This window comes from Rhinatrema bivittatum, chromosome 19, assembly GCF_901001135.1.
Source record: "Rhinatrema bivittatum chromosome 19, aRhiBiv1.1, whole genome shotgun sequence".
Lineage (NCBI taxonomy): Eukaryota > Metazoa > Chordata > Amphibia > Gymnophiona > Rhinatrematidae > Rhinatrema > Rhinatrema bivittatum.
This window is the reverse complement of record NC_042633.1, coordinates 17,393,062-17,407,743: the sequence shown is the minus strand read 5'-3', so window position 1 is coordinate 17,407,743 and position 14,682 is coordinate 17,393,062. Positions and strand designations below refer to the sequence as shown.

General features: G+C 50.7%; 1 protein-coding gene across 1 annotated transcript in view; it reads right to left on the bottom strand.

Annotated features, from left to right (window-relative positions):
- Positions 1–14,682, bottom strand: part of LOC115080272 (vomeronasal type-2 receptor 26-like) — a 207,647-nt gene that overhangs the window by 30,308 nt on the left and 162,657 nt on the right. Inside the window, exon 3 of the mRNA XM_029584425.1 lies at positions 8,094–8,321. Within this exon, the coding sequence (XP_029440285.1) occupies positions 8,094–8,321 (228 nt within the window). The remainder of the gene's footprint in view (positions 1–8,093; positions 8,322–14,682) is intronic.

Here is a 14,682-nt window from a genome sequence, read left to right as displayed (position 1 = left end):
CCCGTAGGGGCCCGACCGCTGGGACTTAGGCGAGGCGGTCGATGGAGAGGAAGCAGGCGAGTATCAGGCTTGGCTGAGGCAGGCAGGGGACCGGCTAGGGCTGTAGACAGGTTGGAACCCGGTTTGGGCTGTAGGCAGGCAGGAACCCGGTTTGGGCTGTAGGCAGGCAGGAGCCCAGTTCGGGCTGTAGGCAGGCAGGAGCCCGGTTCAGGTTGTAGGCAGGCAGGAGCCCAGCTTGGGCTGTAGGCAGGCAGGGGCCCAGCTTGGGCTGTAGGCAGGCAGGGGCCCGGCTTGGGCTGGCTGGCAGGAACCCGGCTTGGGCTAGCGAGCAGGAACCCGGCTTGGGCTGGCTGGCTGGAACCCGGCTTGGGCTGGCTGGCTGGAAACCGGCTTGAGCTGGCTGGCTGGAACCTGGCTGGAGCTGGCTGGCTGGAACCCGGCTGGAGCTGGCAAGCAGGCAGGAACCGGCAGGCAGGCAGGCAGGAGTAGCTAAGATGCTGGCAGACTCCGGAGCTCGAGGCAACGGGGGATCAAAGGAACCCTGTTGCAAGGCCCTGATCGGGTGTCTGTGGTGGCCCTAAGTAGTAGAGATGTGAATCGTGTGATCGATCGTCTTAACGATCGATTTCGGCTGGGGGGGGGGGAGGGAATCGGATCGTCGCGGTTTTGTTTTTTTAAATATCGTGTAAATCGTAAATCGGGGGAGGGCGGGAAAACCTGCACACTAAAACATCCCTAAAACCCACCCCGACCCTTTAAAATAAATCCCCCACCCTCCCGAACCCCCCCAAAATGTCTTAAATTACCTGGGGTCCAGTGGGGGGGTCCCGTTGTGATCCTCCACTCTCGGGCCACGGGTGCGTTGATGGAAATGGCGCCGGCGCTACCTTTGCCCTGTCATATGACAGGGCAAAGGTAGCGCCGGCGCCATTTTGGTTCCTGTCCCCCGACGTCACGAGCGTAGGAGATCGCTCCCGGACCCCTGCTGGACCCCCAGGGACTTTTGGCCAGCTTGGGGGGGCCTCCTGACCCCCACAAGACTTGCCAAAAGTCCAGCGGGGGTCTGGGAACGACCTCCTGCACTCGAATCGTGTTGCCGTACTGCAAAATGGCGCCGGCCATATGGCCGGCGCCATTTTGCAGTACGGCAATATGGCCATATGGGCGGCGCCATTTATGGCACCATACGGCCGGCGCCATTTTTCATTACGGCAACACGATTCGAATGCAGGAGGTCGTTCCCGGAACTCCGCTGGACTTTTGGCAAGTCTTGTGGGGGTCAGGAGGCCCCCCCAAGCTGGCCAAAAGTCCCTGGGGGTCCAGCGGGGGTCCGGGAGCGATCTCCTACGCTCGTGACGTCGGGGGACAGGAACCAAAATGGCGCCGGCGCTACCTTTGCCCTGTCATATGACAGGGCAAAGGTAGCGCCGGCGCAATTTCCATCAACGCACCCGTGGCCCGAGAGTGGAAGATCACAACGGAACCCCCCCACTGGACCCCAGGTAATTTAAGACATTTTGGGGGGGTTCGGGAGGGTGGGGGATTTATTTTAAAGGGTCGGGGTGGGTTTTAGGGATGTTTTAGTGTGCCGGTTTTCCCGCCCTCCCCCTTCCCCCGATTTACGATTTTTGACGATAAATCGGGGGAATTCCTATTAAATATCGCCTCTAACGATTTTTGATGATTTAAAATATATCGGACGATATTTTAAATCGTCAAAAAACGATTCACATCCCTTCTAAGTAGGCCGCGGCGTCTGACGTCTGACTCGTGGTGGAGCCACCCTCCGGCGGGAAACTGTTTAGAAAAGCGCGCGCGCGCCTAGAGGTAGGCCAGCAATGGCGTCTCCCCTGCGGGGAAGCCCAGACCCCGACTCTGCTTCGTTCCCAGACGGCGGGAAACCTCGAGGTAAGGACCGGGACGTGAGCTTCACGGACCGGACCGCAACAGTACCCCCTCCTCTACACCCCCTCTTAGCAGGCCCGGGTTTACCTGGATGTTCCTGATGAAACATTTTGAGCAGATCCTTATCCAGGATGTTGCGGGCTGGCTCCCAGGTATTCTCTTCGGGGCCGCAGTTCTCCCAGGAGATCAGATACTCCCATCGACGCTGATTAAACCGGACATCTAGGATCTCTCAGACTTGGTAAGTTATTTCTCCTTGCACCGAGGGATCTGATGGGTCGGGCGCCTTTGAGTGGTACCTGGAGAGGACAAGAGGCTTCAAGAGGGAAACATGAAAAACGTTATGAATACGCATGGAGGGGGGCAGGCATAGCCGGTAGGAGACGGCTCCGATGCGCTCGGCCACTTGGAAGGGTCCACAGAACCGCGAGGCAAGTCTGCGAGACGGGGCCCAGAACTGCAGGTTCTTGGTACTCAACCATACCCGATCCCCAGGCAAGAAGACAGGAGCTGGCTGGCGATGTTTATTAGCCCACCGTCGAGTAGCAAGGGCGACTTTCTTCAAATTCTTCTGGGTTGAGGTCCATAAGGAGTGCAGCTGGCGGGCAGAGAGTTGTACGGCGGGCACAGAGCTAGGATCCGGAGAGGGCAGAGGAGGCCGGAGTTGCCTCCCATAAACTAGCAGGAAAGGGGAGCTTCCCGTGGCAGAGTGGACGTGGTTGTTATAGGAGAATTCTGCCCACGGGAGCAGCTCGGCCCAGTTATCCTGTTTCTCATTCACGAAAGAACGTAAGAAAGTCTTGAGCGTGCGATTCGTGTGTTCCGTCTGCCCGTTGCTTTGAGGGTGAAATGCGGTGGACTGGCTAAGCTGAACGCGGAAGTGTTTACATAAGGCTCTCCAGTAGCGGGCGGTAAATTGCGGGCCTCGATCCGATACGATATCTTGAGGGAGGCCATGGAGCCTAAATATGTGTTGGGTGAAAAGCTTGGCAAGTTCCGGGGCAGATGGCAGGGCTGGCAGGGGAATAAAATGAGCCATTTTAGAAAAACGGTCGACGGTGACCCATATGACCGAGTTTCCCTTAGACGTAGGAAGATCTGTGATGAAATCGGTGGAGATGTGCGTCCACGGCTCCACCGGGATGGGCAATGGCTGGAGGAGCCCTCGGGGTTTACCCCCCAGTGGCTTCTGCAGTGCGCAAACAGGACAGGAGTCAACAAAAAGGCACACATCCCTTCTGGCCGTCGGCCACCAGTAGAATCGGTGACAAGGTCTAGGGTGGCAGCTCGGCCAGCATGACCTCCGGTGAGGGACTCATGGGCCCAAGACAAGATTGCCCGACGGGACCTCCGAGGGACCACAGTCTTGGGTTCGGGATGCGGCGTCGTGGAAGCTAAGCTGACCTTCCGGGGATCCAGGATCCATCGGAAAGCTCCCAAGGATTCTTCAGGTTCTGAAGGCTGAGACAGGACCTCAACTCGAGCGTTCTGGGCTGGGCTGTCGACTATGCACTCCGACATAGTGCAGTTTCCAGGCAAAGACAGGGGGCACGCAAGTCTCCGGCTGGGGGTAGTGCCTGGTCGAGGGTCCCTGGGGCGGTGGTGCGCTGACCTGTCTGCTTTGGTCTTGAAGGAGGCTTCCATGACTTCCTCACAAATGGCGGGCATAGCTGCAGCAGCATGCGAAGGCTGACGAACAGGTGGCCTAGGAAGCTTCATGCAGTGTTTAATACAGAAGGGACTCCAGTCGGTGATCTGCATAGTAGACCACTGGATGGTAGGCGAGTGTCGTCGAAGCCAGGGTAGTCCGAACATCAGGGGGTGGATAGCCTTTTCCAGTACTAAGAAGGCTATCTCCTCCACATGGATCGCCCCTGTGCGAGACCGTCAGCGGAACTGTGGAGGTCAGAATTCGTCCCGTGAGACGAGTACCTTGGATGGAGGTGATCTGTAAAGGAACCTCTCATTCCACGGTTGGAATCCCCAGCTGGGTAACTAGTTGTTCCTGGATTATATTGCCCTCTGCCCCTGAATCCAGGAAGGCTGAAGTCTCCAAAGTCCTTCCTGGGTATTCCAGGACGACGGGCAAGGTACAATGGGGAGCAGTAGTATAACCTAGGAGGAGCTCCCTCCGACCTCCTAGGCCTTGGCGTTTCCCTCCCACTCTTGTCAATGTGCCAAAAAGTGAACCTTTTGGCCACAGTACAGACATAAGCCTAGAGAGCGTCAACGCTGTCTCTCCTCCTTGGAGAGCGGGGCCCGGCCCAATTGCATGGGCTCAGAAGCAGGGACTTCAGGGCAAGAAACCCTCTGTGGCGGAGGTAGCCGAGATGAAGCACGGGGTGGGCTAGATCTCCTCTGGTGGGATTCCTGTGCCTTTTGCTGCAAACGTCGGTCGACCCAGGCGGCCATCTCTATCAGGGCGTTGAGGTCTTCGGGGATCTCTCAGGCTGCGATCTCATCCTTAATTCGTCCAGAAGGACCTTCCAGAAAGATTGCCCGGAGACTACCATCCTGCCACCCCACCTCTAGGGCAAGGGTCCTAAATTCCATGGCATACTCGGCCAAGGGATGCGTCCCTTGACGCAGCTGCAGGAGGTCAGAGGTGGCAGTCGCCCGGCGGGCTGGTTCGTCGAATGGCTGCTTAAAGATGAGAATGAACCGCTGTAGGTCATTTAGTGCGGGATCATTATTCTCCCACAGAGGAGAGGCCCAAACCAGGGCCCTCCCATCAAGTAGAGACAGGATGTATGCGACCTTGACTGAATCGGCCGGGAACTGTTGGGGCAGGAGTGAGAAGCGGATAAAACATTGATCCAGGGACTGTGGGGCGTCTGCCGAGTCCATGGCCTTGCAATCTGTTGTGGACTCGAGTTAGTGGACCCTTGGGCCGGCCTGCAGGAGACTTGGGAAGGACTTCACTGGTCTCGACTGAACAGGCCGGGAGGCAGACGTCTGGCAGGCAGGTAGAAGCGGTTTCACCCTGGAAGCTGGTACTCCCCCGGGAGAAGCCCTTGGGAGTCCAGCCGCTGGGACATAGGAGATTCACCCTGGAAGTTGGAGCCCCCCCGGGAGGAGCCCGTAGGGGTCCGACCGCTGGGACTTAGGCGAGGCAGTCGATGGAGAGGAAGCAGGCGAGTATAAGGCTTGGCTGAGGCAGGCAGGGGTCTGGCTAGGGCTGTAGGCAGGTTGGAACCCGGTTTGGGCTGTAGGTAGGCAGGGGCCCGGTTTGGGCTGTAGGCAGGCAGGATCCCGGCTTGGGCTGGCTAGCAGAAACCCAGCTTGGACTGGCTGGCAGGAACCCGGATTGGGCTGGCTGGCAGAAACCCGGCTTGAGCTGGCTGGCAGGAACCCGGCTTGGGCTTACAGGCAGGAACCCGGCTTGGGCTGGCTGGCAGGAACCCGGCTTGAGCTGGCTGGCAGGAACCCGGCTGGAGCTGACAAGCAGGCAGGAACCGGCAGGCAGGCAGGCAGGAACGGAGTAGCCAAGATGCTGGTAGACTCCGGAGCTCGAGGCAACAGGGGACCGAAGGAACCCTGTTGCAAGGCCCTGATCGGGTGTCCGCGGTGGCCCTAAGTAGGCCACGGCATCTGATGTCAGACTCGGGGCAGAGCCACCCTCCGGCGGGAAGCTGTCTAGAAAAGCGCGGGGCATCCGCGCGCGCGCGCCTAGAGGCAGGCCAGCAATGGCGTCTCCCCTGCGGGCATGCCGAGACCCCGACTCTGCTTCGTTCCCAGCCGGCGGGAAACCTCGAGGTAAGGACCGGGACGTGAGCTTCACGGACCGGACCGCAACACGAATAGTCTGACTGTTCCTGTCTGCGCTACTCTGCCGCTTCCCTGCTGCCTGTGGGAAGCTCTCCTTCTGCCCTTCGGGGTTTGACTACTAACCTGGGTACCCGCTCCTCGGGGGCCCTCTGTTCTATTTTCAGGTGCCATTCTGGGATCAGGTACTCGCTTCTCGAGGGCCTGCTCTCCCTGCCTCAGTGCCTGTACCATATACGACTATCTGGTGGAATCGCATCCATAACAGCTAACACCGAGTGAGTACACTAACATCTCATCTGTCTCATCCACAGTAGCTCCTGCTGCGGAACCTCCTGACATCATCGGAGAGAAGGGCTCCCTCTGCTGAGGTCCTTGGGACTACTAATCATCACTGCCACCTGGTGGCTACTTCTAGCTGTATAAATAAAGATTTATTCCGGTGTTTTGTGTACAGAGTCTAGCCCAGTGCTGTGGCTCCTCACGGGGCCCCTCCCCATGGGTGTGGTCATCTCCACAGCACCCAAGGATTCACTAAAACACAGGTAATAACAACACAAATAAGCGAGGGAGTAGCTTGCTTGTTGAGGCGGTTACTACCCCAAACCAAATAAGTCTGATACTTCACTTGCAATGCATATCCAGCATAGCTCTCTGCTTCAGCGGCAGGGAGAATGAAGATAAGAGGATTTATATTCAGACAACAACCAACAAGTCTGAATTACATAGTTTGGGTAAACAAATAAGCATGGGTGTAGCTTGCTTGTTATGGCGGTTACTACCCCTAACCAATTAAGCTAGATACTTCACTTAGATACAGCTCCAGCACTGCTCTCTACATCAATGGTGGGGGTGGAAGGTAAATAGAACCAAAAAGTTACTAATAAGGGCAAGAGTAACAGATAAGTATGAGAAAAAAAAATAAGTGTGAAAGCTTGCTGGGCAGACTGGATGGGCCTCTTGGTCTTCTTCTGCCGTCATTTCTATGTTTCTATGTTTCACGTCTGCAGCACAAGTCTCTGGAAGGCCCTTGTTTTTAATGCTGAGGTCTGTTCCTGAATCCGAGTTCCGAAGTCTTGAATCCTGAGTCTTGAATCCTGTTCCCGGTCTTCGGAGTACCTTGTTCCTGCTTCCGTCCATGCCATAGACTCTAGCCAGAACCTGCTCTGCTTCAGTGTGGTCTGCGACCAGCCACGGGTGGCTGTGTAAGGCGCGCTTCAGTGCAGGCCTCTCCTGAATCTTCAACTTGTTTCAGGTTCCAAGTTTTCACTTTCTCGCCTGGAGTCTGCTTCGCATTCGTACTCACCCTGTACTAGTGCCTGAATCCTGAAACCTTGTCTGAGTCTTCCAAGTATCCTGAAACCTTGTCCGAGTCTTCCAAGTTCATTGACTCTTCATCTGAGTCTTCCAAGTTTCTTGAATCCTTTTCTGAGTCTTCCAAGTTCCTGAGTTCCATGTCTCATCTTGTTCCTGCCCTCAGCCTCCATCTGGCCTCACGCAATCGTTCCCAAGCGGCAGGACCGGAAGGGCTACCGAGTGACCGGAGGGCTACTCTTGAGACCAGCATTGCATTGCTGGGTCTCACTGGTGCGTGCAAGTCCAGTGGAGGTCTGAGCCTGCCTTGCTCCAGTTCCTCGATGTTCCACGTCTTGATCCTGGTCCAACCTTCCTCTAGCCCGTGCCTAAACACTCTCACCTCCCATGATGTGTGTCTTGGGGCTCTTCCCTGAACTGCGCCGTGCCCAAGGGCTCACAATCCCTCTTGAGAAAGCGACCACACCTCCGCACTCGCAACAGGATAACCAGGTATTATACAGTTTACCATTGGGTGATTAGAGCACTTGAAAATTATAAATGGAAATTTTCTCAGATTTGTTATCACCTTTCATTTTGTGAGTCCCCCCCCCCCCCCCCCCCCCCATATTCTGATTATATTAACGCGCACTCACTGCTCATGTACTCTTAGTGGGAATATGCTTTCTGTACTTTGGTTAATGGTATCAGGTGTAGAAAGAACTCAGTCTAAACATTGCATTTTGTGCACTGAGTGTAGGAAATGATGTTAACCAGTGGTAGATGAGAATGAGATGGAAGCCTCTGAGCATCGGTCCACAGACAGCCTGCAGGATGAGGGAATGAGCCCTGCATGGCAGGTTCCTTTGAACATATTACCTGCATTATTCTTCCCATCCAGATTTAGAAATTCTGTTTCTCTGTCATTTTATCAAGCACCAGCATTTGGGGCAGTGTTTCTATGTTGCTATTGGATCTCTGAGGGAGAGATGGGAATTGTAGGGCTGGATAAATTGGACAGAAGGCAGACCAGATGGACCATACATTCTTCTTCTGTCATCAGGTTTCTACATTTCTAATCACAAGGAAACAGTTCCTTCCATCATGTTCTAATGCCACTTAAATCTAACCTGGAGTAACTCGCCATCCCATGCAATCGCCTTCTCATCGATGGTGAAATCTCTCCCATGAGGAGCATAAGGGTTATAACTCCCAACAACCTCAATCATTTGTGTCCCATTGCGTAGACCGGCCATATTTATTATATAGTATCCAATGGGGAGGTCTCCATTTTCATCAAAAAATATCTCATCACCCAGACTGTTCTTAAAGCGGACGTTCTTCAGATAACGATGAAGCTAAAAAAAAAAGGAGGGCGATGTTCAGTAGTTCCCCTAACAGCAGTGCTACATTCATAGCATAAAGCATACATCATGTAAATCTGATTTTAGTACTCTGTAAGGAAGGTGGACCCTTGAGCCGATACGAGGTTGTTGCCAACACCAAGGGGAGGTCCCTAGTGGTCCTCATCATTGGGAGGCAGTTCCAGGAGAGAAAAACCAACAGGACCTTCACCTATACCAGCCCACGGTCCCCGCGGGTTGAACCTTTGGATGCTGGGGCTGGCAGAACTTAGGCAATGGTCTCTCAGATGGCAGTCACAAAACAAGTCAGATGTACCAAGGATCGAGGCAGGCAGCAGGCTGCACAAAGTGGATACCAGGCCGAGGTCTGGGCAGACAGCAAACAAGCAGAGATGTAGGACCAGGCTGAAGATCAGGGAAGGCATCAGATGAGCAGAAACCAGGAGACAAGCAGGGTTGGAGCCAGAAGATCAATCCAAGGAAGTAGGAACAAAGTGGAGCTGGACGGAGGCATGAGCTGGAACAGGACTAGGGCTGGAGCAGTAGCAGGAGCAGGATCCAAGCAGGAGCCAGGAGAAGCAGAGGAACACGGGATCAGGATGCAGACAATGCACACTCACCAGGAGCTGGACTTGTTGCCAAGGCGAGGAGGAAGTGGCAAGGCAGGGTATTTATACCTGCCTTGCCTCATGTCATCATCCTGGGCCACAGGGAACTTTCCCGCCATTTGCCCTTTAAATCTAGCCCAGGCACTCACATGCCTAGGGGGCTCAGGGATCACACCAGTGTCAGGAGCGATGCGAGCAGGCTGCAACAGCAGCGAATTGCGCTGGGACACAGCAGCAGTGGGTGACGCTGGAGTGGGCTTCCTGCCCTCACAGGTGAGGGGACCAGGGCCCAACTCCCCGATGGCCAGGGTGCCTAGCAGTACCCCTACTACTAGGCCCCCTCCTTGAAGGTCCGGGTTTTACTGGATGGGAGGCATGGAAGGGTCAGAGCAAGTTCTTATTTAGTATATTGACGGTCAGCTCCCAGATGTTTTTATCGGGGCTGAAGCCCTCCCAAGCAATCAGATATTCCCATCATCTGTGACGGCATCTCACGTCTAAGATCTCCTTCACTTGGTATATTTGCTCCTCCTCTGCTGCCAGCTGCTAAGGTGCTGGGGGTCTCCACTAAGGCCAAGACAGTACCAGCGGTTTGAGAAGAGACACATGGAATGAGTTATGTATCTTCAGGGATAATAAGAACATAAGAAATTGCCATGCTGGATCAGACCAAGGGTCCATCAAGCCCAGCATCCTGTTTCCAAAAGAGGCCACACCAGGCCACAAGAACCTGGCAAGTACCCAAACACTAAGAAGATCCCATGCTACTGATGCAATTAATAGCAGTGGCTATTCCCTAAGTAAATTTGATGAGAGTCTTAGAGGGTGGTCACTGGACCAAGGCACTGGGTGATAGTAAAAGGGCCAATGTATTGTGGAGCTAATCACATTGAGGGTACCCGCAGGTAGATGTGGCGAGTACTTAGCCACACTCGGTCCCCGGGGTTGAAGAGAAACGCCGGTCTCATGTGCTTGTCGGCCATTCTATTAGCCTCGTTTTCTGATTCACGGAGGTTATTTTGAGTGTGAGTCTAGAGAGCCAGCAGCTGCTGGGCAGAGTTGAGCTGCTGGAGAAGGAACTGAAAGTGGGGTAGAGAGCAGTGGCATTGGTTGCCTCCCATAGAGGAGATGGTCGCAGAATGAGTGTGGGATTTGAAGGAGAACTCTACCCAGGGGAGAAGAGTGGACCAGTCATCCTGCCTGTCATTTACAAAGGAGCGGAGGAACCTTCAGGGTGCGGTTAATGCGCTCTGCTTGACCATTGCCCTAAGGATGGTAGGCAGTGGTGAAATCAAGGTGAATCCCAAACTTCTTGCAGAGCACACGCCAGTAGTTCACTGTGAATTGAACTCCATGATCGGAGGCAATGTGTTTTTGGAGTCCATGGAGATGGAATACATGCTGGACGAAGGGTCTGGTGAACTCTGGAGCCGAGGGGAGCTTAGGAAGTGGAGTGAAATGGATGATCTTTGAAAAACTGTCAACCGTTACCCAGATGACGTGGTGGCCGACTGAAGGGGGTAGAGTTATTTATTTATTTTATTTATAAATTTTTTATATACCGTGGCACGTTGGGAACATCACCTTGGTTTACAGATAACCCAATGCAGCAACAGGCTTTACATTTTGCACAGGGAATGACAGTAAGCTGATTAATCAAGAGGGGTGTGGGTGACTACTGGTGGATAAAGGAGACCTCATATACAAAATTATACAGAATATACAAAATATCCAAAGAGAGCAATAAAGCCATATGAGGAAGATTTTTAAAGAGTGCCGTTAGGGGTAGATTAAATGGGGAAGGGGGGGGGGGGGTTTACAATAGGAAAATAGAGGAAGGGTTTTTGCAGGGAGTAAGTCGTAGGGGTAATAGAGGGCTAAAGGGTAAAGGGGGAGGGGAATGGCAAAGGCGAAAGAAAAGAGAGAAGAGAAAAGGATTATTATAATAGGATGGCGGAGGGGGCATGGGGGGGTGGATGAATTTGTTCGAAGATATGTTCAGGTGAAGGCCTGTTTAAAGAGCCAGGTCTTAAGGTTCTGTTTGAATTTCTTGGGACATATCTCCTGGCAAAGGCTGGGGGGCAAATTGTTCCAAAGAGCAGGTCCTGCTATGGAGAGGGCACGTTCACTGGTGGTGGTAAGTTTTGTGAGCTTGGGAGAGGGCGTGTGCAGCTTTGCCAGATATTGGGATCTAGTGGGTCTGTCTGTGGTGCGAAAGTGGAGGTGCTCGTCGAACCAGTGCATGTCTGGGTAGTATAGAGATTTATGGATGATAGTTAGGGACTTGTATGTTATCCGGGATGTGATTGGCAGCCAGTGTAGGTGTTTGAAGACAGGGGTGATGTGGTCGTGTCGGTGGACGTTGGTGAGAATACGGGAGGGCGCATTCTGTAGCATCTGCCGGGGTTGGAGGGCATTTTTTGGAAGGCCTAGGAGGATAACATTACATTGGTCGATTTTGGATAGGATAGTGGCTTGGAGAATTGTGCGAAAGTCGTTAAGATGTAGGAGGGGGTTTAAGTATTTTAGCATGTGGAGTTTGAAGAAGCCATCTTTTAGGGTGGCGTTGATGAATTTTTTTTAGGTTGAAATGGTTGTCTAGGATGACTCCGAGGCTATGGACATTTTGGGAGAAAGTATTGGGGGGGAGTGGTGTGTTGTGTAAGGGTAGGTTGAAGTGGATGTGAGGGGGCGATATAATTAGGAGCTCTGTTTTCGAGGTGTTGAGTGCAAGGTAGTTGTCTGAGAGCAGGGTGCGGATGGTAGTGAGGGCCGAATCCCAGGTCTTCATGGCATTGGGTAAGGTGTCCATTATAGGTATGAGGATCTGAACGTTGTCCGCATATATAAAATGCGGAAGACCGAGTTTGGATAGGAGATGGCAGAGGGGGAGGAGGTATATGTTGAAGAGGGTGGAGAACAAAGAGGAACCTTGGGGAACACCTTGTGCCAGATTAATTGGTTTAGATTCACAGTGTCCAATTTTTACACTGTATTGCCTGTTGGTTAGGTATGATTGGAACCAGTGGAGGGCGGAGCCGGATATGCCGATTTGTCTGAGGCATTTTGTTAGGATATTATGGTTCACCATGTCAAATGCGGCGGATATGTCAAGTAGAGCCAGGATATATGATTGGCCTTTGTCAAGCGCTTTAAAGATTTGGTCGGAAAGGGAGATGAGGAGGGTTTCAGTGCTGTGGTGCCTACGGAATCCATATTGGGAGGGGAAAAGGATGCGGTGCTCGTTTAGGTAGTCAGTTAGTTGCTGATTGATGGTTTTTTCTAGGATTTTTGAGATAAAGGGGAGGTTGGAGATGGGGCGATAGTTGTCTGGGTTCGCTGGGTCAAGGGATGGTTTCTTTAGGATGGATTTTATAATGGCTTGTTTAAGTTGATTTGGAACAGTGCCAGATGATATGGAGCAGTTAATTTATTTTTATTTATTTTATTTATTTAACATTTTTTATATACCGAGGTTCTGGTAACAATGTTACCAATCACTTCGGTTTACATATAACTTTGGGATGACATAACACAAGTGTCTTACATAGAACAAGGAAATGAAGAACTGGGTGAATAATTAATTAAATTAAATTAAAATTGCATAAAACATTAAGAGAAACAACATTTTAAATTACTGAAATCTAACATACTAGCGATTCGGATCAGTCAAGCAACAAGTAGTCAGTCTTTGGCAGGAGGAGATTGTATTTGTTTCTGGGATTATTAAGTAGTGGGACACATGATGTGTTGACCCAGACGGGAGAGTGTTAGGGAAGTCGAAATCAGGCATATGCTTGGGTGAAAAGCCAAGTCTTGAGTCTTTTTTTGAAGTTTATTGGGCATTGTTCGAGCCTAAGGTCTGAAGGGAGAGAGTTCCATTGTTTAGGGCCCGCTGTAGAGAAGGCTCTATTGTTTGAGGATATTTTGATTGAAGGGGCTTTTAGCGAGCCTTTTTGTGCCGATCTCAATGGACGGGATGATGAATGTAGCTGCAGTGGGATCCTGAGATCGAGGTGTGAGGTTTTGTAGATAGATTTGTGTATGGTTGCAAGAGATTTGTAGAGTATTCTATATTTTATAGGAAGCCAATGGAGATTCTTTAAGATTGGAGTGATGTGGTCCCTTTTTTTTGCTTTAGTTAGGATCCTAGATATTTTTTCTATGCAATAAAGAATAAGAAAATATATGTCACTTTGTATGGTTTTGAGTTGATAGTTGTGTGATATATAATTTAAGTAGCCAAAATAATTATATCTTGTAGATGAAAAAATGGCTTTTCAGATAGATTCAGTATTTAGTTATTCGGATACCATTCTTGACTCTCTGTTGAAAGGTGTTCCTTTATTTGATCAGAAGGAAAACGCTGTGGGTGACGCTCAATGGTCGGATTTAGCTCAATTAAGAAAACGGTTTGTACGCTCTGAATTACATGCTTCTACTTTGGTTGAGTATTTAAGAACTAAAAGAATTCCACGTGGATTACGAGTATATAAAGAACCACATTTGTTTTCAGAAGATAAAGATTTCGTAGCCAAATGGAATTCAATACTCAATAAGTGTTCGAAAGATCTGATGATCTTAATAGTAGAAGCCACACAACAACTATTAATTGATACACAAAAAGAAATAGACATTTTGAGCGCCACCTTGAAAGCAAATTTACCAGTGGATAAATTTGATGAGAAACTGGGCGAATTAAATCAGGAAATTACTAGTATGCATGACAAATTGAAGGAAAGTAATTTAAGTAAGTTTAAAAGAGACGAAAACGATTATACCCATGGATACGTGTATCCATGGTGTAATAAGAATTGTAAAAAATTCAAAAAACCATCGAATTTTGATTCTTCATCAAGTGATTCGTCGGGGGAGGAGAGAGCACGTGTGACTTTTTTAGATCAAGACAAAATACCTCGACAGGGGACGGAACGACGAGGAGGTCGCTCTTCGAAGAACCGCAGCCCTGTCAGGTTACGAGATCGCAATTGAATTCAAAGGATAATTTGGTTGTAAACCTCTCTTCTTATACATTAACAGCAATAGAGGTGCAGGTTCTAAATCGAGGCTTATCTTTTTCGCCTACTCCTAGATATGATCTGTTTGAAACTAGGTTAGCCTTACAGAGATTTTTTCGGCTGATGAAATTAAACATTTTTTTTCAGGGAAATGAGTGTTTGAACTCAGATGGCTCAGTGGTAAAAAATCCCTCTAATTGGCTGCCGCCGGGTCCGGCGCATCCTTTGATGATGGCATTTGAAGAAATGGTAGAACGTGACTTGAAGGTAAAGGAGGCTGAACAGAGGTTTCTATTTTGGAATTTGAGTAAAGAGAAACATGTAGCTTTGGAGAATTTAAAATATCGACAAGATATAGTGTATAAGCCGGCGGATAAAGGTGGCTCTTTGGTCATCTTAAATAGGGTTGATTATGAACAAGAAGTATATCGTCAGCTAGGGAATGAAAGATTCTATAAAAGGTTGAATGAGAATCCAACAAGCGCATTGGTAGTACAGATTTCAGAGGTGATCACAGAAGCTCTTAGTGTGGGATGGGTGACGGTGAAAGAGGCAGCTTTCTTGATGAATCGAAATCCGCAGATTCCGGTATTTTACATCTTGCCAAAAATACACAAATTTTTAGTATCCCCACCTGGGCGCCCAATAGTGGCTGGAATAAATTCGGTTTTAGAGCCATTATCAATTTATGTAGATCAATTTTTGCGTCCTTTTGTTCCTCTTGCTAGA